Source organism: Hermetia illucens, chromosome 1, assembly GCF_905115235.1.
Source record: "Hermetia illucens chromosome 1, iHerIll2.2.curated.20191125, whole genome shotgun sequence".
In the NCBI taxonomy this organism is placed as follows: domain Eukaryota; kingdom Metazoa; phylum Arthropoda; class Insecta; order Diptera; family Stratiomyidae; genus Hermetia; species Hermetia illucens.
This window is the reverse complement of record NC_051849.1, coordinates 120,248,876-120,270,227: the sequence shown is the minus strand read 5'-3', so window position 1 is coordinate 120,270,227 and position 21,352 is coordinate 120,248,876. Positions and strand designations below refer to the sequence as shown.

Sequence of the window (21,352 nt, the reverse complement as noted above, 5' to 3'; positions counted from 1 at the left end):
GTAATGAAGTCCACTGGTATATTGCAGTCATTGATTTTAGAAATAATAAAATTCAATATTATCACCCAATGAGAAAGGAAAATCCTATTATTTTAGGCAAACTAGAGGAATACTTGAGGGAAGAGTCGCTTGACAAACGACAAGTACTATTCGATACTTCGGTATTCATTCAAGAAAACATCTCAAATGCCCCACTCCAAGAAAATGGAAGCGATAGTGGCGTATTTAGTTGCATATTTGCAGAAAGTGTTTCACAGAATTGCCAACCAACATTTACACAAATCCAAATGCCTAATCTTCGTAAAAGAATGATATTAGAGGTCGTCCAGGGCAAATTAATATTATAATAGTATATCCGCGTTTCCAACCAACCACCCAATTTAAAATAAATACATTTATGTTGCCAAAAAAAAAAAAAATTTTTTTTAAAAATCCACAGATGGTCATGATTTTGTTAACATGCCTACTGGCAATAACTTCAGTTAAAGGAAAGCTTGACATTTATCCGATAACGGAGCAGTCAGGCTTCGCTGATATTAAATTAAATCAGGCTGATATTATTAGCAAAACCAGCTTAATAGCTCATATTATAAATACTCTGTCTAAATCAACAGATAACCATAAATAACCATTTCAATGAAACTTTCAAACAACTTAAGACGATTGTTGAAAAAGACAGAAAAATAGTTTTGGGAGAAATAAATAGTTTAAATAAAAATCTTGCAAGTAATAGTTTATATTATGATCAGTTTTTCAAAATTCAATTATTAAAAAACAAAATAGATCATATATAAGATAACATCGCCTCCTCAAAATATGGTATTATGCACCCTAACATCCTAACTTATGAAGAAATACAAACCTACAAAGTAGAAAATTTAAAATTGGGAATTATGCAATTTGAGAAGAATTTACTGATTTTTAAAGTTTTGTGTGAAACAAAACCCTATTAGAATCGAGTCGATGTCTGTCTGTCCGTCTGTCTGTCTTTTTTTTTTTTTGAGGAGGTGGAAATCTTCAAAACACTCTGGCCTGGGCACGCCAGAGTGTGGGATTTTTACCCGCTAAAACCACCCCTGACTTTCGCAATTTATCCTGGACAGGATACCATTCTCCGGACAAAATTTTCCGGTGATAGCACTTCACCTAGAGTTTCCTCCAGGTTCCTCCTTTCTTCAACGAACCTAGGACACTGGAAGAAAACGTGCGTTGGGTTCTCTGGGACCCCGCAGTTTGGACAATTAGGCGAGGTGTCCAATTTAAACCTGTACAGGTATTGACGGTACCCTACATAGCCGGTGAGAAACTGGGTGAGATTATAATTGATCTCCCCATACTTTCTCTCCGGCCACTTCCCGATGGAAGGGATCAACCTGTAAGTCCAATAATCCTTTTCTGACTGGTCCCATCGCTCTTGCCATCTGCTTAAGGATCTCTTCTTTTCGGGTTTTTTCACCTGCGAAAAGGGAGAGATGAACCTGGTGTTATAAATGTTCATCATTTCGGTTGCCAGGATGTCAATCAGCATAATTTGCGCGATGACTAACGTTGCATCGTCTGAGACGGTCCTGAAAGCAGAACACACCCTTAAGGATGTTCTTTTGTAAACCGTACTCAATTTATGTGTATTGCCTAAAACCTGCAGCGCTTTTCCCCAAACTCGGACTCCATACAGCATGATAGAGCTCACCACCCTGGCTATGAGCAGCCTGCAAGTGTGCCGCGGGCCTCCTACGTTCGGCATCATCCTTGCCAAAGCAATACTCGTGGTGGCTGTCCTTTTATAAGTATGCTCTATTCGCTGCTTAAAATTAAGTCCTCCGTCTATCATCACCCCCCGCCGGCCGGCTTGGAAGTGATGATCCGATTCCCGATTCCCGGCGTAATTTGTTTTGCGGTGCTTAGTGATAAGGACCACTTCCGTCATTTACTCCGCGAGTGCCAGTCCAGCACTCCCTAACCAAGCCTTATCAGCTCTGATTGCTTCGCTTGAGTACAACTTAGCATCCTCGAGATGCTTTATGACCACAACCAGTGCTATATCATCGGTATAACCTACCACCGTGCCCTCCTCCGGAACCGGAAGGTTGAGTGCATCATTATACATGATGTTCCACAGTAGTGGGCCTAGTACAGAGCCCTGTGGGACGCCCGCGGAGACAACGTACTCTTTAGGTCCATCATCGGCATCATACCAGAGTGTCCGCTCTTTCAAGTAGCTATCGATAATATCGGCGAGGTAGGTGAGAACACTAATCGTCGCCAGAGACTTTCGTATAAGGTTCCAATTGGCCGAGTTAAATGCATTCCTCGCATCCAGGGTCACCACCACGCAATATTTGCTGGTACAATCCCTTCCGTGAATTGAATTTTCGGCCAAGCCAGTAACCATTTTAATGGCATCAATGGTTCATCTGGCTTTACGGAACCCATACTGCCTATCTGAAAGGCCCCCTTGGGTCTCGATGACTGGAAGTAATCTATTATAAATGACCCGCTCCAACATTTTCCTCATAGTGTCTAGAAGACATATGGGTCTATAGGAGGACGGTTCCCCTGGAGGTTTGCCAGCCTTAGGCAACAGCACCAGCTTCTGCCGCTTCCACGGTACTGGAAGGATACCCTCGGACATGCACCTTTCGAACAGCTCCGCGAACAAATCAGGTCTACATTTAACGGCAAGTTTGAGGGCCTTATTGGGTATGCCGTCAAGACCCGGGGCTTTGCTGTCGCCTATTCGACTGTAGATCTCCATCAGCTCGTCCCTGGTGACTGGTGGAATCGGCGTCACATTCAGGGGGCGCTGGAAGGTGTCAGTACCCCCCTCTTGCTGGGGAAATAACCCCTGGATTATTTTCAACAAGAGTATAGGGCACGTGATCTGTGGAGGCAATCGGCCTCTGAATCGTCCTACCCCACGGATTTATGTCCGCCTCCGAACACAGCTCCTTAAAACATTCCCTCTGGCGAGCTTGAGGTTCTTGCGGGCTTCCTTATAGGCATGCTCCTTTTGCCCCTGATCGATCCTATCTATTGCCCTCTGAGCCGTTCGTCTGGCTCTGTGGCAAAACGATCGAAGGCTGGCTAGTTCACTATTCCACCAATAATTGGGTCTTCAAGTGGTGAATGAGCATCTCCTAGGCATCGACGCGTCACATGCTTTAGAGATAATCTGTGTAACATCGAGACCTCTATCCGTGGAGGTGCCTGCTTTGCTAGGCAAGTCTAGCCACACCTCCATGAATGTCTGCTCATCCATCGCTTTGGCAGATCATCCTGGTGTCTTTCTGGATTTCGCCTTCCGGGGTGCGGGTCTCCTGCGTTTTGGTTCCGTCCTTAGTTCAAAGGTGACAGCCTGGTGGTCGCCGTACGTGAAGTCCTCGCTAACTTGCCAGGCCATGTCACGTGCTAACGCAGGGCTGACAAAAGTCAGATCTACAATTGAAACAGTTCTCCCTTTCCGATAAGTGTTTATATCGCCTTCGTTGGCCAGAACTACATGTAATTGGGCAAAAGCTTCTAATAAGTACCGTCCCCTTGCGTTAGTTTCTTTGCTGCCCCACTCGATAGACCACGCATTAAAGTCACCGGCTATCACCTTTGGACTTCGTGCCCTTGCGTCGTGAACAAGATCGTATAGCAGATCTTCAAACCCAGGCAGTGTGAGGCTCGGTGGGGCGTAACAGCTATATACGAATATACCACTTATTTTTGCCCACACAGAGCCTCTAGCCACCAGACGCATGCTATATTGTATGGCTTGACGACCGCACGCCCATATCGCCGCTCCACCAGTCGAATCTGTGACCCATACACTACGGTCTGTACGGTTCGCTAGTGACAGCAATCTCCATCGCGGATTCGTAAGTGGTCTGCTCAAGCAAATCTTGTGCGACCCTGCAATGATTAAGGTTTATTTGTATTAATCTCATTTTTTCACTGCAGTTAACGGCTTCCTAAATTCTGGACATTTACCACTTCCCGCAATATGCCGGTTGTCCCATCCCTCCTTTTCTTCGCACAAAATGCATTTGGGGTCTCTATTACACTCCTTGGCAATGTGTCCTTTTCCCCACACCTCCGACATCTATCGGATCGATCGATTTTAAAGAGATCTGTTCCCTTAGTCGGCAAACAACCCATCCAATTCGAACCTTCCCCACGGCCAACAACTTCTGCGCTGACTCCACTGGCAGTCGCATTGTGGCCGTTTGAGTACCGGTATAAGCTTAGGCTCACGATAGATTCTTCCCTGAATTCCTCCAACTTGAATTGTTCTTTCAAGGCAGTGGAGATCTCTTCTCTTGATGTTACCTCATCGAGATCCTTGCACTGTATATAGACCTCATGTTTTTGGGAACGAATCGTGACATTCTCCCCAAGTGAGTTTATAACTTGGTTATGAAAGAGACCGTTTTTCATAAGGTGGATTTTCTCAGCTCAAACATGAAATCCCCCTTCTGGGTCCTGCGGATTTTGCTGACACTTCCGCCAAGGTCTTTTAGATCGGGGTCAGATTACACCTTCTTCAGTATTTCCGCATATGTTAGATGTCCTTTGCTGGAGATTACAGTTGCCTCCGGGCGAATTCGCACCTTTGGTTTCTTATTTCTTTTTTTATTCACGACCTTAGTCCAACCATTGTTCTTATTTTCTTTCAGTTTTGGTTCACTAGCCGACTTTACTACTTTTGGTAGTTTGGGTCCTTCTGAACTTTTAGTTCTGTTTGCTGGACTGGTCAAGACCCCATTTTAAAGTTTATGTAAACACAAAACCTTATTAAAATCGGTTTACTGTCTGTCTGTCTGTCTGCCGTCACACGCATTTTTCTCGAAGATGGTTGTAGCGATTCGCTATATGCTCACGCATATAGTGAGTTACATCCTTTTACGTCGAATTTAAGGGGGCGTCCCCATACATACAAAAGGGGGGTGTAAATTTTTTTTTCATCAAATTAAAGGTCGCGATTAGTATAATACTTTTCGAAGCCAGTCTAATATTTGACATTTGTTGAAAAGTTGCGGAGCGCGCGGGGTTGAAAGTGATCATTTCTTTAACGAACCCATTCTCAGGAACTACCCAACCGAAAAATTTGGAAAAAATCATGGGGCACTATATGGTCCCTAAGCTCCGAAATACCCTACATATCGATACCTGTTCAAATAAAATTAAAAATAGTACATTATTATAATTTTTAGTAATTGAAAGGAAAATCCCCCGTAAGTTCACCCTAGAATCACAAGATTTTGCAGCAATGTAGGCTACAGTATGGAGCATGATCCTGCCAAATTTGGTGAAAATCGCACTATTACTAACGAAGCTATACTAGGCCAAAACTGTCGCTCCTCTGCAAATTCAAGACAATGAATGTCAATACCACTTGAAAGTGGATATTTTCCCATAATATATGCATATTTTACGTGCTACATGCTAATGGGACAAATGCACACTCAAATCTCTTTATAAAAGAAATACACAAAACCTTTCGTACCTGAAGCGTCTAGCTTTCGGTTTCTCGACTTGTTCCTTTTTGGGGCCTGTTGATTCCCCAAAGCTTCCCCCTCCTTGTCTCGCCCTCTTTTACTAGAGCGAAGGTCGGCGACTTTGTGCGTGGGTGTCACTTGAGTCGCCTGTGACACTGTCGAGGCTGGGATGTCTGGCTTTTCCTTAGGCTTTCTTCTGTCTGTCCGTCTGTCTGGTGCTCAGAGGTGGCGGTGAGGAAGATGGGGCGGCAACCCTATCGGCCAAACCAAAACCAAGTGGTCGAGGAGAACCTTCATAGTGGTGGCACCGGGATACGCTGTAATTACTTTGGTTTGCAGGCCGTGATTCAGTAGGCGAATGCTCCAAAGACCTAATTAGGGCGATCAGACCCGAGTCTGCACGGGGACTCATCTGAAGTGGCAAATTGGTCACGAAACCTTACCAGGGGTATACTGGTACCATGGGAACCGGGAAAGCCCCTGGACTCACATACTTCGGGTGAACTCCTGTTGTATGTGAGGACAGCTCGGTTATTTGCGGTTGGCCTCCCTAGTGGGAGTTTCATGGTGGTTGTGGTTGTGCTCAAGCGAGAAGAGACCTTCGGGCCTCGACGTGGTGTTGCGTATCAACACGGGTGCCGTACTCCATAGTTCGTTAGAGATTCAGGTAATTCTTGCATCCACCAGTATGAATGCTAAGCCATGCACTTGGTATAGATTGGTACCGTTGTTGCTTGTCTCAGCGGGGCTCTGATTGTGGTCACAAAATCAATCCGTGTCTGAAGAGGACCGTAGGATTAAGTCTCACGACAGGTGCCTACGTAAAACACTATGGGCTTCACTGTCCGTCTGTCTGTCACAGCTGATTTATTCGGAAACGGCTGGACGAATTGTCACGAAAATTGGTAGAAGTATGTCATCAGTTGTTCCCTTTACATGCAGCAACTGGCGCCATTTTGTGTTAAGCTGAAGGGGGGCTCCCCATACATGTGAAAGGAGCCTGTAAGATTTTTTTTTCACAGAATGTGGTCATTTGGAGTATCAAACGAAAGGGCTCAACTGATACTTTTCGAAACTGGTTCCATATTCGACATTTGGTGAAACATAGGGGAGACGAATTGATATGTGATGATGACGTCATGCAGGTTGTAGAGTGCACGAAATTCGCAAAAAATTGTAAAGTTTCACTCCCTCTAACTTTGTCAATAATAATCGAATTTTCTTCAAACTTGAGCAAACTGTGCATTATGTTCTTCATTACACGCATGCCAAATTTTGTACTCCTGAGATGAACACAACTGCATGTAAAGGGAACACCACATTATATACTCTCACCAATTTTCGTGACAATCGGTCTAGCCGTTTCCGAATAAATCGGGTGTGACAGACAGACGGACAGACAGACAGACTGTTTTACACAAAACCTTAAAAATCAGAATTTCTAAACGAATTGAGTCTGAGTAAACACTGTACTTACAAGTTATAGTGCAAATTAACAACCAATGAACTTACCGAAATTATCCAAATCGATGAAGAAACAATTGTAATAAACAATCGCTGGGCGCTTCAGGTATGAAAGGTTTTGTTTGCTTCTTCTGTGAGCATATTTCAGTGTAGAACTATTCCATTTGTACGTAGCTCGTTATGTATTTGCATTTAGTATGTCTGGCTACCCACTTCAATGTGATATTGATATTTAGTTACAGTAAATTTACAGGGGAGAGTCAACTTTGTGATACTGAAACTTTGTTAGTAATGGTATGATTTTGATCAACCTTGGGGATAATATGCTTCATATTATATTTTATATTACTCATCATCATCATCATCATCAACGGCGCAACAACCGGTATCCGGTCTAGGCCTGCCTTAATAAGGAACTCCAGACATCCCGGTTTTGCGCCGAGGTCCACCAATTCGATATCCCTAAAAGCTGTCTGGCGTCCTGGCCCACGCCATCGCTCCATCTTAGGCAGGGTCTGCCTCGTCTTCTTTTCCTACCATAGATATTGCCCTTATAGACTTTCCGGGTGGGATCATCTTCAATCATACGGATTAAGTGACCAGCCAACCGTAACCTATTGAGCCGGATTTTATCCACAACCGGACGGTCATGGTATCGCTCATAGGTTTCGTCATTGTGTAGGCTACGGAATCGTCCATCCTCATGTAGGGGGCCAAAAATTCTTCTGAGGATTCTTCTCTCGAACGCGGCCAAGAGTTCGCAATTTTTCTTGCTAAGAACCCAAGTTTCCGAGGAATACATGAGGACTGGCAAGATCATAGTCTTGTACAGTAAGAGCTTTGACCCTATGGTGAGACGTTTCGAGCGGAACAGTCTTTGTAAGCTGAAATAGGCTCTGTTGGCTGACAACAACCGTGCGCGGATTTCATCATCGTAGTTGTTATCGGTTGTGATTTTCGACCCTAGATAGGAGAAATTGTCAACGGTCTCAAAGTTGTATTCTCCTATCCTTATTCTTCTTTGTGTTTGACCAGTGCGGTTTGATGTTGTTGGTTGATTCGTCTTCGGTGCTGACGTTGCCACCATATATTTTGTCTTGCTTTCATTGATGTGCAGCCCAAGATCTCGCGCCGCCTGCTCGATTTGGATGAAGGCAGTTTGTACATCTCGGGTGGTTCTTCCCATGATGTCCATATCATCAGCATAGGCCAGTAGTTGGGTGGACTTGAAGAGGATCGTACCTCTTGCATTCACCTCAACATCACGGATCACTTTCTCGAGGGCCAGGTTAAAGACGACGCATGATAGCGCATCCCCTTGTCGAAGACCGTTGTTGATGTCGAATGGTCTTGAGAATGATCCTGCTGCTTTTATCTGGCCTCGCACATTGGTCAGGGTCAGCCTAGTCAGTCTTATTAATTTCGTCGGGATACCGAATTCTCTCATGGCCGTGTACAGTTTTACCCTGGCTATGCTATCATAGGCGGCTTTAAAATCGATGAACAGATGGTGCAACTGTTGTCCATATTCCAACAGTTTTTCCATCGCCTGCCGCAGAGAGAAAATCTAATCTGTTGCTGATTTGCCTGGAGTGAAGCCTCTTTGGTATGGGCCAATGATGTTCTGGGCGTATGGGGCTATCCGGCCTAGCAAGATAGTGGAGAATATTTTATAGATGGTACTCAGCAACATGATACCTCTATAATTGCTGCACTGTGTGATATCTCCCTTTTTATGTATGAGACAGATTATGCCTCGTTGCCAATCGTCAGGCATTGATTCGCTGTCCCATACCTTGAGCACAAGTTGATGAACCACTTGGTGTAACTGGCCGCCTCCATATTTAACCAATTCGGCTGTAATTCCATCGGCTCCTGATTGATGATTTTTTAGCAGATGAATTGCACGCACGGTTTCTCCTAAACTTGGTGGTGGCAGTATTTGTCCATCGTCTTCAGTTGGCGGGACCTCCAACTCGCCGATGTTCTGGTTGTTCAGTAGTCAACCTATCGCTCTAATATGCCTATTCTGTCGGAAATCAGATTTCCCTCTTTGTCTCGGCAGGATGAGCATCCAGGTGTATAAGGCTTCATCCTGCTGACTTGTTGGTAAAACTTGCGCGCCTGGTGCGGTTGCTCCCTGTACTTTTCTAGTTCACAGACCTGTTGGTTCTCCCAGGCTTCCTTTTTCCGTCTGTGAAATCGCTTCTCCGCTCGACGGAGTTCGTGATAAGTCTCTTCGCGTGCCCGCGTTCCTTAAGAATGCAATATTACTCGGTATGCGGCATTCTTCCGTTCCGTTCCTAGCTTATATTCATCGTCAAATCAGTCGTTGCGACTCCTTTTGCGGCTGGGGCTAAGTATGTTTCTGGCCATATCAATGATAACGTTCTTCAGGTGGTTGTGAAGATCATTTGTTGATGCTTCATCTCCAAGTCTCCTGTTGACTGCGGTTATTGCGGCATCTGTTTCGCGGAAGGCTGTGTTGTGGATGGCTTCAGTGTTAACTCTCACCTGATTGTCAGAGGGGATTCTGGGTGGTGTTGTTATTCGAGCTCGTAACACCATGCGAACGAGTCTATATTGGCCCGGCTTTATGTTCTGACATTCATTAAGGCTGAGAGGTGGCGGCGTTCAATCAACACGTGGTCAATTTGGTTGAAAGTGGTCCCGTCTGGAGAGGCCCACGTATGTTTGTGGACCGCTTTCCGCGCAAACCAGGTACTTCCAACAACCATTTCGTGTGACCCTGCTAATTGAATTGTCCGCAGTCCGTTATCATTTGTATTTTCGTGAAAGCTATGGGAGCCAACGTATCGCCTGAATACGGGCTCCTTCCCTACTTGGCTGTTAAAATCCCCAAGTATGATTTTGATATCATATCTGGGACAGGCTTCGAGGGTTCGTTCTACTGCCTCGTAGAAGGTATCCTTCTCCGACCCTCCTCTGTAGGGGCGTGAACGTTTATGAAGCTTATATTTCTAAACTTGCCTCGCAAGCGCAGAGTGCATAGCCGTTCGCTTATGTTTTCAAAGCCGATAACAGCAGGTTTCATTTTTTGGCTGACTAAGAAACCTACTCCGAGCACATGGTTTACTGGATGACCGCTATAATATATGGTGTAGTGGCTCTTCTCTAGAAAACCGGTCCCTGTCCATCGCATCTCTTGCAACGCTGTTATGTCAGCCCTATATTGGGACAGGGTATCGGCTAGCTGCTCATCAGCTTCATCTCTGTACAGGGAGCACACGTTCCATGAGAAAATGCGTAAATCGTTGTTCCTTTGTCGTTGCGGGTCCGTCGTTTTAAAATCCGTCCTATCCGAGGCTCCTGTTGTGGCTTCGTAACGAGTTGTTTTCCGTGTAGGGTTGTCAGCCCTACCCAACCCCCAACCTGGAGGACCAGTTGGTACAATTTGTCTCGTTTTTAGGCGCGGGAGACTCGCCTTCATCCTTCTCCGTCTGCAGCTTTTCGTCAAGAAAGAGCTCCCAGCGGTCACCACGTGGAGGTGGAGATAGGGTTTGGTAGTAGAGCTGTTGGTGTTGGTTCAGCAGGCATTTCCCAGGTTTTATGCTCCATCGTGGGTACCAATCCACGTTTCGCCCCGGGAGCTATACTACCCTTTGACCATATATTATTATATATTATATTACTACCAACTTTTATAACTGTGGGATAAACTTAACGGGGTTCTACTCAATTTTCCCAAAAATATGGTAATATACTATTATTAACTTAATTTGAACGAATATCGATATGGAGAGTATTTTGAGGCCTGGGCACCATATAGAGGCAGCTTCATGATTTTTTTTATTTTTCAGTTTTGTACTTTCTGAGAATGGCTCCGTTAAAGAAATCATCACTTTGCACCCCTCCCACTCCCCGCCTTTTTAACCAATCTCAAAACTAAGACAGGCTTTCGAAAAGTACTAATTAAGACTTTTCATTTGATACTCCACATGACTATATTTGGTGAAAAAAAAATTTTACACCCCTCTTTTACATGTATGGGGAGATTTAGGGGAATCTCAACGTAGAAGGATACCATTCACTGCGTGTCTGGGGGTAGACAGGTCCCATCTTCTCACCAAATTTCGTGGCAATCGTGATAGTCGTTTCTGAGAAAAGTGCCTGTGACAGACAGACAGACGTTGAACCGATTTTAATAAGGTTTTGTTTTACAAACAAAAAAATGATACACTTATTACCCAGACCTGTGACAATCGAAAATTAACATTGAAAGAGAATAATCTCATTCATTTTAATAATTGTTTAATTAAAATTCTAGATCATTAATTTTCAAATAGAAAACCGAAATTCCAACAACGTTTCTATTATCCTGTAAACGAACATTTTTATAATTTTTCAAAGAAAATCACTTTTGACGAATTAATACTAAATAATTTTAATAACATTGAGAAAATTCAAGAATTAGAATTCCACAAAACAGTGTCATATGGATTGAACACGATTTTCATCATACTTATCGTAATTTTGGCCTTTGGATTTATGTTATCTTGGTTTTGAAATGTCCGTGGAGGTCTAAGGAAGGTTTAAAAGCTGAGAAAAAATCGAATAATTGCCGGTAAAATCCTAAAAACAGCACTTTTCTTTTTCCCATATAAACGTTTTTTTCCAAATAAAATTTAGAGTCAATTTGAACTTTATTGATATTCAATAAAGTTCAATCACTCACTATGCTCATCGGACCTCATATTACAACCAAGTGACAATCTTTTATTTCTAAAAAGACAAAAGACATCAAATGTTTGACAGCTCAGAACATGTTGTATTGGAAAATAGAATTTCTGTTTTTAGTATTTTTGTTTCTCACCGTTTAAACCTTCTCTGAATTTCCATAAATATTTCAAGACCAAACTAGACTACCTAGACCTAGACTAGATATGAAGTTTTGTTACAAATCAAATTTCTGAATGCAACGATAATATTTGACATTAGATTTGACAACCAACTAATATGTCAATCCATCCTCTTGCACTTTAGAACACGGAAAGAAGTATTACGAAATTGTGTTACGATATCTATGAGTGCTATCTTTCCTTTGGCGATCCTTTGTGATAGTGACATTCCAGGTAATGTGCTCTTTTTTTTGATATTTTGCGATTGTGACACTTTACTGCTAAATGAGCGAACAATTTTCTCACTTTGATTATTTACAATTTACGATGGCGAGGAGAAGACGACCTGACTTAGGTCGTCGCAGTCAATCAAATGTGCGAACAGCTACCTCACGTGCTAACCGCACTGATGACCAGAGAGAGACAGATCAAGAAAATAGTCGTATTGCTATGTCAGAATTGCGTTATTTAGTGAGTGATAATGAGGTGGATAGGCTTAGAATGCAACGAGTTCGTACACATCAAACACAACAACATCAATCACGGCATAATGAAATTGATCGAATCCGCAGACGGAATGCTTCACAATATGTTTTTTTATTAAATACGGATTCGTTTTGTTTGTTTTAAAATTATTTTATACAAAAGTTTAGGTATTTTATTTATCGATTGAGGCAGTATGAAGTCTGTCGGGTCAGCTAGTTGTATATATAAAAACAGAAAAAAATTATAATATAAAAATAGGTCAACGAATTCGGGAGAATTCTAATCTAGAGGGGGGGGGAAGTTACATATACCAACACCACAAATAAACACGCGAAAATACTTCAAGATGTAAAACTATACCTAGACCAAACAAAGGGTCAACATCAGCATGCCAAAGTGCAGACATTGCGTCAGCATCTTTTTCATTTGTTTCCGGTAAATCACTTAATCAGCAAAATTTCCATAGAAGTGGTGTACATGTAACTTCCCGCGCGCAGTTGTTCTATCATATATTCACCACCGAAGCGGTAACGCTACCCGTTGAAAAGTTAATCAGGAAAAAGTTAAGTTAGAATCCATAAGTTCTGCTGTAACAGTGTTGTAAAAATAAAGTTAGATTCAAAAGTGAACCCTTTTGTGTTTCGTGTTTTTTTTAATACTCCCGTCCGCTCAAGACCAAAACTAGCATGCCGAAACAGTTTTATTCCCAGGACCTAGTTGAAGAAATGTCATAGTTGCCTCTGTTTATTTACCCTATGATTCTTTGCCTACTCCACCGATGCAGGAACTAAGGGATCGGTAGCGGTTGAGAATGAAGTGAACTCTTAATAGGTTTCAAAATATTTGTTGGGACAGTAACAAACGCAATCCCAGAGGAGAAAAGCTATTTGATTGCATCACTTCAGCTGGTCTGATTGGTGCAAACGCAGGGGCGCCTCTAAGTTCTTGGAATCGAAGTGAATTAATTGACCTAGCAATCTCTACCTCAAAGGTGTTAGAGTTGATTACAGACTGGCTGGTACTAGACGAAGTCTCGACTATTGCAGCAAATAGTAGTAATACAAAGACAGAATCTTAGGAATTGGATTGGACAAAGTTCAGTGGACTTCCTGACAATAAAGTGCAGCTGCCTTGGCAACTAAGAACTCTTTTAGCGCTTCAAAATGAGTTAAAAACTGTTAATTGCACACTTTTAGAGTGGTATGAAGAGGCTTGCTATGTTTCCCGACGCCAAAGTGATAAAAGGGTTCCTTAAAAAACCCGATGGTACTTTAATGAACCCTAGACTGAAATCAGTACAGACCCTCTTGAAAGTACAGCATCCGGGAGAACTAGTTACAGAAATTACAAATGTAGCCCTAAGGCTCTGTTGACTGCCAACAACCGTCCGCGAATTTCATCGTCGTAGCTGTTATCGGTTGTGATTTCCGACCCTAGATAGGAGAAATTATCTACGGTCTCAAAGTTGTAATCTCCTATCTTGATTCCCGTTTGACCAGTGCGGTTTGATGTTGTTGGTTGGTTGGTTTTTGGCGCTGACGTTCCCACCCTTTACTTCGTCTTGCCTTCATTGATGAGCAGCCCAAGATCTCGCGCCGCCTGCTCGATCTGGATGAAGGCAGTTTGTACGTCTCGGGTCGTTCTTTCCATGATTTCGATATCGTCAGCATAGGCCAGTGGTTGGGTGGACTTAAAGAGGATTACATTTACCTCCGCATCATGGATCACTTTCTCCAGGGCCAGGTTAAAGAGGACGCATGATTGTCGTAGACCGTTGTTGATGTCAAATGGTCTTGAGGGTGATCCTGCTGCTTTTATCTGGCCTCGCACATTGGTTACCAATTTCGTCGGGATACCGAATTCTCTCATGACCATGTACAGTTTTACCCTGACTATTCTATCATAGGCGGCTTTAAAGTTGATTAAGAAATGGTGCAACTGACGTCCACATTCCAACAGTTATTCCATCGCTTGCCACAGAGAGAAAATCTGGTCTGTTGCGGATTTGTCTGAAGTGATTATAGATGGTACTCATCAACGTGATACCTCTATAATTGCTGCACTGTGTGATATCTCTATTTTTATGTATGAGACACATAATGCCAGTCGTCAGGCATTGATACGCTGTCCTACACCTTGAGCACAAATTGATGAACCATTTAGTGTAATTGGGCGCCTCCATATTGAACCAATTCGGCTGTAATTCCATCGACTCCTGCCGACTTATAATTTTTAAGCCGATAAATTGCACGGATTGTTTCTTCTATAATTGCTCTGTCGGAAATCAGATTTCCCCCTTTGTCACGGCAGGATGAACATCGAGGTGTATAATTGAATTTTGAATCGTTACGAAACTTTTCCCTTTTGAAAAGCGAGCTTTGTTTCGCTTGACAATCATTTTTTCATTCTCAACAGTTCGTAGAGTTCTGATCCAATTATTTAAATTATTATCTTGTTAAATCGTTGTGAAATATAGTTTAAACTTAGCTTTTGACTTGAATTTACAAGGATCCCATTAGTTGCACAGCAATGAGTTATGTTATATACTTATATACAAGTACATACACAGCGCAAAAAAAATTCGCCCGTTGAGTTCAATATTAGACGATACGAACGAACTGAGAAATGGAAAAGTATGAAACCATGCATGAACTTGATATTGTTTCGGACGAGAATGGAAAAGATACTATATCTCAATTTATTTAAACGATAGGACAAGGAAAGTTTACAAAATTATAATGCCTTTGGGTTTAATCATGTAAAAGTAGATGGAGAAAAAGGTTACGTAGCGAAATATGGGGACAATAAATTCCAAGCAAGAATTTAACTCAATTTCCTATTGTGATTTATCTGATTTTTTTCCGGTTCTAACTTTTATTTTACACCTAAATTATCTTTCTATATAACTTGAAACATGTAAACATCAATCCCTGCGGATAAGCAGAGAGAGAAAAGACAACATAGCCTAAATAATGGCTGAGGTAAAACTATACAAGTCGGGAAATCGGAAGCTGGGCGCTTCAGGTATGAAAGGCTTTGTTTGCTTCTTCTGTGAGAATATTTAAGTGTACAACTATTCCATTTGTACGTAGCCCGTTATGTATTTGCATTTAGCATGTCTGACTACCCACTTCAATGTGATATTGATATTTAGTTGAAGTAAATTTACAGGGGAGAGTTAACTTTGAGATACTGTAACTTTGTTAGTAATAGTATGATGTTGAGCAAAGTTGGGAGTTAAGGGGGGTTTTACTCAATTTCCCCAAAAATATGGTAACAAACTATTATTAAGTCAATTTGAATAGATATCGATATGGAGAGTATTTTGAGGCCTGGGCACCATATAGAGGCAGCTTCATGATTTTTTTCAGATTTTTCGGTTGGGCAGTTTGTGAGAATGGGTCCGTTAAAGAAATCATCACTTTCCACCCTTCCCACTCCCCGGCTTTTTAACAAATTTCAAAACTAAGACCGGCTTTGTGTTTTGTGTTAATCTTGGCTCGGTTTGGGTTTTAAGTGAGCAACTCTCCATGTACGTTTTCCCATTTGTATATAGCTAAGAATATAAAATATTCCTTAATATTTTGCTTTCACTCCCCTATGTTTCACCAAATATCAAAAGCGGTTTTCGAAAAGTACTAATCGAGACTTTTTATTTGATACCCCACATAATTACATTCGGCAAAAAAAATGTACGCCTCCCTTTTACATGTATGGGGACCCAAACCCAAATCAGCCTAGAAGGATATCACTCACTGCATGTCTGGGGGTCCACAGTTCCCACCTTCTCACCAAATTTCTTGTCAATCGGTATAGCCGTTTCTAAGAAAAGTGCTTGTGACAGACAGACAGACGGACAGACATTGAATCGAGTTTAATAAGTTTTTGTTTTGCAAACAAAACCTTAAACACATTGAGATAAAACTAAAAGGTCAAAATACTTTACCGATGATAAGTTGAAATTACTTACCAGCAAAAACACAGTTTTCCAAAAATCATTGTAGAAGGCAGCTCGCACATTTTTCGTGGATCTGTACAGTAAATAATAAACTTGAGATATCCACGATATTTGCTTCCTGCAATTTAAACAAACAGTCTATTGATTGTTATACAGTGTAGAGTAGTTCTTATTGCACTAGTAAAGATATTTATGACAGAATTCACAAGGGTGCATTTTATTGTATACAACCCATGAAGAGCCTGGCAAGATTGCGGTGCAGTAGCCACTCGCTATCTATTATTTCTGCTCGTAGAAGTTGCTGTAAATATATTCAGGTTGCGGTGGGCAAGCATTTTGGACTAAAGATACTTTCATATAATTTCCGATGTGTGGAAAATTGTGCAGACAGGGAGAGAACGATGACCCGTTGGTGTTTACCTTCAGTCCAACTTTACTCTCCTGTCTTTCCACATCCATACCCAATAAGTCAAGGTCCATGACCCGGTGAGAGAACAAGCGGACTCCGCTTCCGACCTCAAAATCCTCCGAGATTTTTTCTCGGTGATATTTTCCGCCATCATATGTCGCTTTGACAATAGCAATTATTTTCTCCGGAATGCCACGCCTGGATAGAGTACCCCAGATGAACTCCCTGTTCACGCTATCGAAAGAATTCGAAAGAGCAGGTGCAACGAAGATCTAAGCTAAGTGCACTGTTCCAAAATGATCCGTAGGGTGTTGATGTGATGAATGCAGGATGATCCTGAAGGGAAACAAGCTTCGATAAAGCTTTCGAGGTGTTCTTCGACGATTATTTTAGCTATTATCTTTGCGACGGCAGGGAGTATGCAAATACTCTCCAATTGTCACACTCTAATTGGAAGCTGCCAATTTATTGACTCTTACAATCTTACCAAGTGAATTCTCCTTTGCGCGAATCACGTGGCGAAGTCATCGAAAAGGCCTCTCCCACAATTTTTCCACGATTAGTGCAACTCCATATCGATTGCGGATATCCTCATTGCGATCGAAGCGTATTATGCCACTACTGCAACACAACATCATCGTCTCCAATACCGTGTCATTCCCTTTTATAGTCGGCCAACACTCAGAACTATAGAAGGCTGCAAGGCAGACGACATTGCGCTAAATTTAAGATTTGAGACGTTAGTTAATATGTGAATCAATACCGCACTCCACGAAAATTACCGAGAAGATATTTATCGCGGTACACAATGCGCCAAGTGACTTTCGACCTAAAATCTTTAACTCTAACTCCTTTTATTCCCAATCTCTCTAGAAACCTTCATTCGAAGTGAGACTTCAATAAATTTTTTTATTTTGGGGATACTGCATAAAACATGGATTTTCATAGGGAAAATGCGCTATATATATGTAACATAAATACGTTAAATTTTACACACCTTTGAGGTTATTTTAGTCGCATATTTAATATGAGGTATTCAAGTGCCTCAAGGCAAATTTACGTCCAAATTCTATGGAGTATAGTTATGAAACGCACTTTCATCTAGGTTGTACTAATGCGTGAAGATATTTTATAATGTAGTTCTCTATTGGCTGATAGCATTGACCCGAAATATTTAAATCACTCAGTTCTGGGCAAGTCACTGACACCGACAGTGATAGTGCCTGCTTCATGAGTACCGGTCGTTAAAAATGCTGCTTAACAAGAACACAGTGGAGTGTTGAGAGGGTGCTTCATTAATGAGCACCGATAGAGACACGATGCAATTTTGAGACCCCCGTCACACTTCGAACTTTATTTTTCGGATGGGGGTTAGAGAGTTTTTCTGGTACTAGGTGTTGACATAGAGTATACCAGATGAGTTCGTGTGGCACACACCATGCAATGTAAAGAGGACGATCATTCTCACGCTGTTTCGCCATGAGTAAACGCGCAGCGTGTATTGCATCCGTAATTCCGCACTTCTTGACAAATCTGGCTTGATTTGCGGTTATTTGAACGATTTCGCGAATACAATTGTCAAAAATCCGTTAAAAAATCTTCATGGTATTTGAAAGTAACCAGATCGGACGGTAATTTGAACATTCTGATGGACTACCATTCTTTTTCCTTATTGGAACTTTGATAATTTCTTGTCAGTCAGATGGTGTTCTACCTGAATAACCCGATTAAAGAATTCACACTATTAGGCATCCGCTCGTCGCTTTCTAAACTTCAGATGCGATGTCGTCAGGTCGTTTTGCTTTCCGAAATTTCATATTGCTTCCTCAACTTCAGTGGCGCCGAAAGGAGGATTTTTTTATTTTCACCCCGATGCTTTTTTGTACCATATTTTCCCTTTAGTCTAAAGAAATTCCTTACAACTCCGTCGGATCTACTAATTTCCCTCAACATCGCTCTCATTGTGCAGCCCGAATCATCCATTCTGGCAAGCTGGGCTTTTTCTTCTTCGATTAACACTTTTCCACGGGGCATCGCTATAATCTAAGCTAAAAAAGTTAAAGTTGTGCACCGTTTTACGTAGAACACTACAACATTTCATGTCACACATTTTAACTAAAAAAAAACTTATCAAAGGTAATTTTATAGACGTTTTAGCCACCTGCGTATATAGAAATTGCGCACTTGCAAATGATCGCTTTCGATCACAAACAAAATACCGTACAACATTTTTCAGCTAGACTAAATGCCGCTGTCATAACGAATTCTCAGAAAACCAAGGAACTTATATTCCCTTCAATTGTTTCACACAATCTTCGCATTCTATGCATTTTCTAAGAAAAAGAGGAAAAATGTGAGTGTGTATATAGAAATTGCGCTCACTGTACATGCATTCCTTACTTACCAATAATTTATACAATGTTATTACGTACCCATCAACGGGTAGTGTTCAAAGGGTAGTACAGGTCCCAGGGCGAAACGTGGATTGGTACCCACGATGGAGCATAAAATCTAGGAAATGCCTGCTGAACCAACACCAACAGCTCTACTACCAAACCTTATCTCCACCTCCACGTGGTAACCTCTGGGAGAAGGATGAAGGTGAGTCTCCAGCGCCTAAAAATGGGACAAATTGTACCAACTGGTCTTCCAGATTAGTGGTTGGGTAGGTCTGACAAACCTATACGGAAAACCGAAGTTACGAAGCCACAACAGAAGCCTTGGACTGAGCTGATAACACAACGACGAACCCGGCAACGACAAAGGAATAACGATTTGCGTATTTTCTCATGGAACGTGCGCTCACTGTGCAGAGATACAGCTGCCAAGCAGCTAGCCGATAACCTGTCCCAGTATAGGGCTGATGTAACAGCGTTACAGGAGATGCGTCCAGTTTCCTGGAGAAGAGCCACTACACCATATATTATAGCCGGAATAGGTTTCTTAGTCAGCCAAAAAATGAAACCTGTTGTTATCGATTTTGAAAACATAAGCGAATGGCTATGTACTCTGCGCTTGCAAGGCAAATTTAGAAATATAAGCCTCATTAACGTTCACTTCCCTGCGGAGTCGGAAAGACGTAGGCTCCGATAGCTTACATCAAAATACAAATGATAACGGATTGCGGAATATTCAATTAGTATTATCTCGCGAAATGGTTGTTGGAAGTACCTTTGCGCGGAAAACGGTCGGCAAACAATCGAATGCCGGCACCTTTCAGCCTTGATGAGTGTTAGAACATATAGGGGGACCAATATAGACTCGGATCACTACCTCGTTGGCGAGGTGATCCGAGCTCGAATAACAACACCACTCTGACAATTAGGTGAGAGTTAACACTGGAGCCATCCACAACACAGTCCTCCGCATTACCTATAAGAGGGAAATGGATGTCGCAAAAGCCGCGGTCAGCAGAGATCCTGGAGATGAAGCATCAACAGTCTGCACAATGACCTGGAGAACTTTATCATAAATACAGCCACAAACATACTTGGCCCCAGCCGCGAAAAAAGTCGGAACGGCTGGTTCATTGAAGATGTAAGCTAGGAACGGAACGGAAGAATGCCGCATACCGAGTAATGTTGCAATCTCAAAGGACGCGGGCACGGGTATAGACTTATCACGAACTCCGGCGAGCAAAGAAGCGACTACACAGGCGGAAAAGAAGCCTGCGAGAACGAACAGGTCTGTGAACTAGAAAAGTACAGGAAGCACCTGCACCAGGCGCGGAAGTTTCACCAACAAGTCAGCAGAATGAAGCCTTACACACCTCGATGCTCATCCTCCCGAGGCAAAGAGGAAAATCTGATTTCGGACAGAATGGGTATATTGGACCGATGGGTTGAGTACTTGGATGTACTGCTGAGCAATCAGAACATCGGCGAGTTGGAGGTCCCGCCAACTGAGGACGACGGATAAATATTGCCACTGCCAAGTATAAAAGAAACAGTCCGTGCAATTCATCGGCTAAAAAATCATAAGTCGCCAGGAGTCGATAGAATTACAGCCGACTGGTTAAATATGGAGGCGACCAATTACACCAAGTGGTTCATCAACTTGTACTCAAGTTGAGGGAAAGCGAATCAATGGTTGTCGATTGGCAAAGAGGCATTATCTGTCCAATACATAAAAAGGGAGATATCACGCAGTGCAGCAATTATAGAGGTATTAATGTGCTGAGTACCATCTATAAGATATTCTCCGCTATCTCGCAACGTCGGATAGCCCCATACGCCCATCAACATTGGTCTATACCATAAGGGCTTCACTCCGCGCAAATCAGCACCAGATCAGATTTTCATTCTGTGGAAAGCCATGGACAAACTGTTGAAATATGGGCATCAGTTGCACCATCATTTCATCGACTTTAAAGCCGCCTATGACAGTATAGCAGTGACTAGGCTGACCCTGAATAATGGGCGAGACCAGATAAAAGCAGCGGGATCACTCGCAAGACCATTCGTCATCAACAACGGTCTAAGACAAGAGATGCCGTATCATGCGTCCTCTTTAACCTGGCCCTGGAGAAAGTGATCCATGATGGTGAGGTAAATGTGAGGGGTACGATCCTCTTTAAGTCCACCGAACTACTGGCCTATGCTGACGGCATCGACATCATGAGGAAAACGACCCGAGACGTACAAACTGCCTTCTAGATCGAGCAGGCGGCGCGAGATCTTGGGTTGCTCATCGA

At 42.5% G+C, this 21,352-nt stretch overlaps 1 protein-coding gene across 2 annotated transcripts in view; it reads right to left on the bottom strand.

Moving 5' to 3' along the window:
- Positions 1-21,352, bottom strand: part of LOC119661728 (protein brown) — a 198,863-nt gene that overhangs the window by 21,428 nt on the left and 156,083 nt on the right. Inside the window, exon 7 of one of the 2 annotated variants that reach the window (XM_038071195.1) lies at positions 16,263-16,323. In XM_038071195.1, coding sequence (XP_037927123.1) covers positions 16,263-16,323 — 61 coding nt within the window. Of the gene's footprint in view, positions 1-16,262; positions 16,369-21,352 lie in introns of both variants that reach the window. The other variant, XM_038071194.1, reaches the window with a different exon arrangement.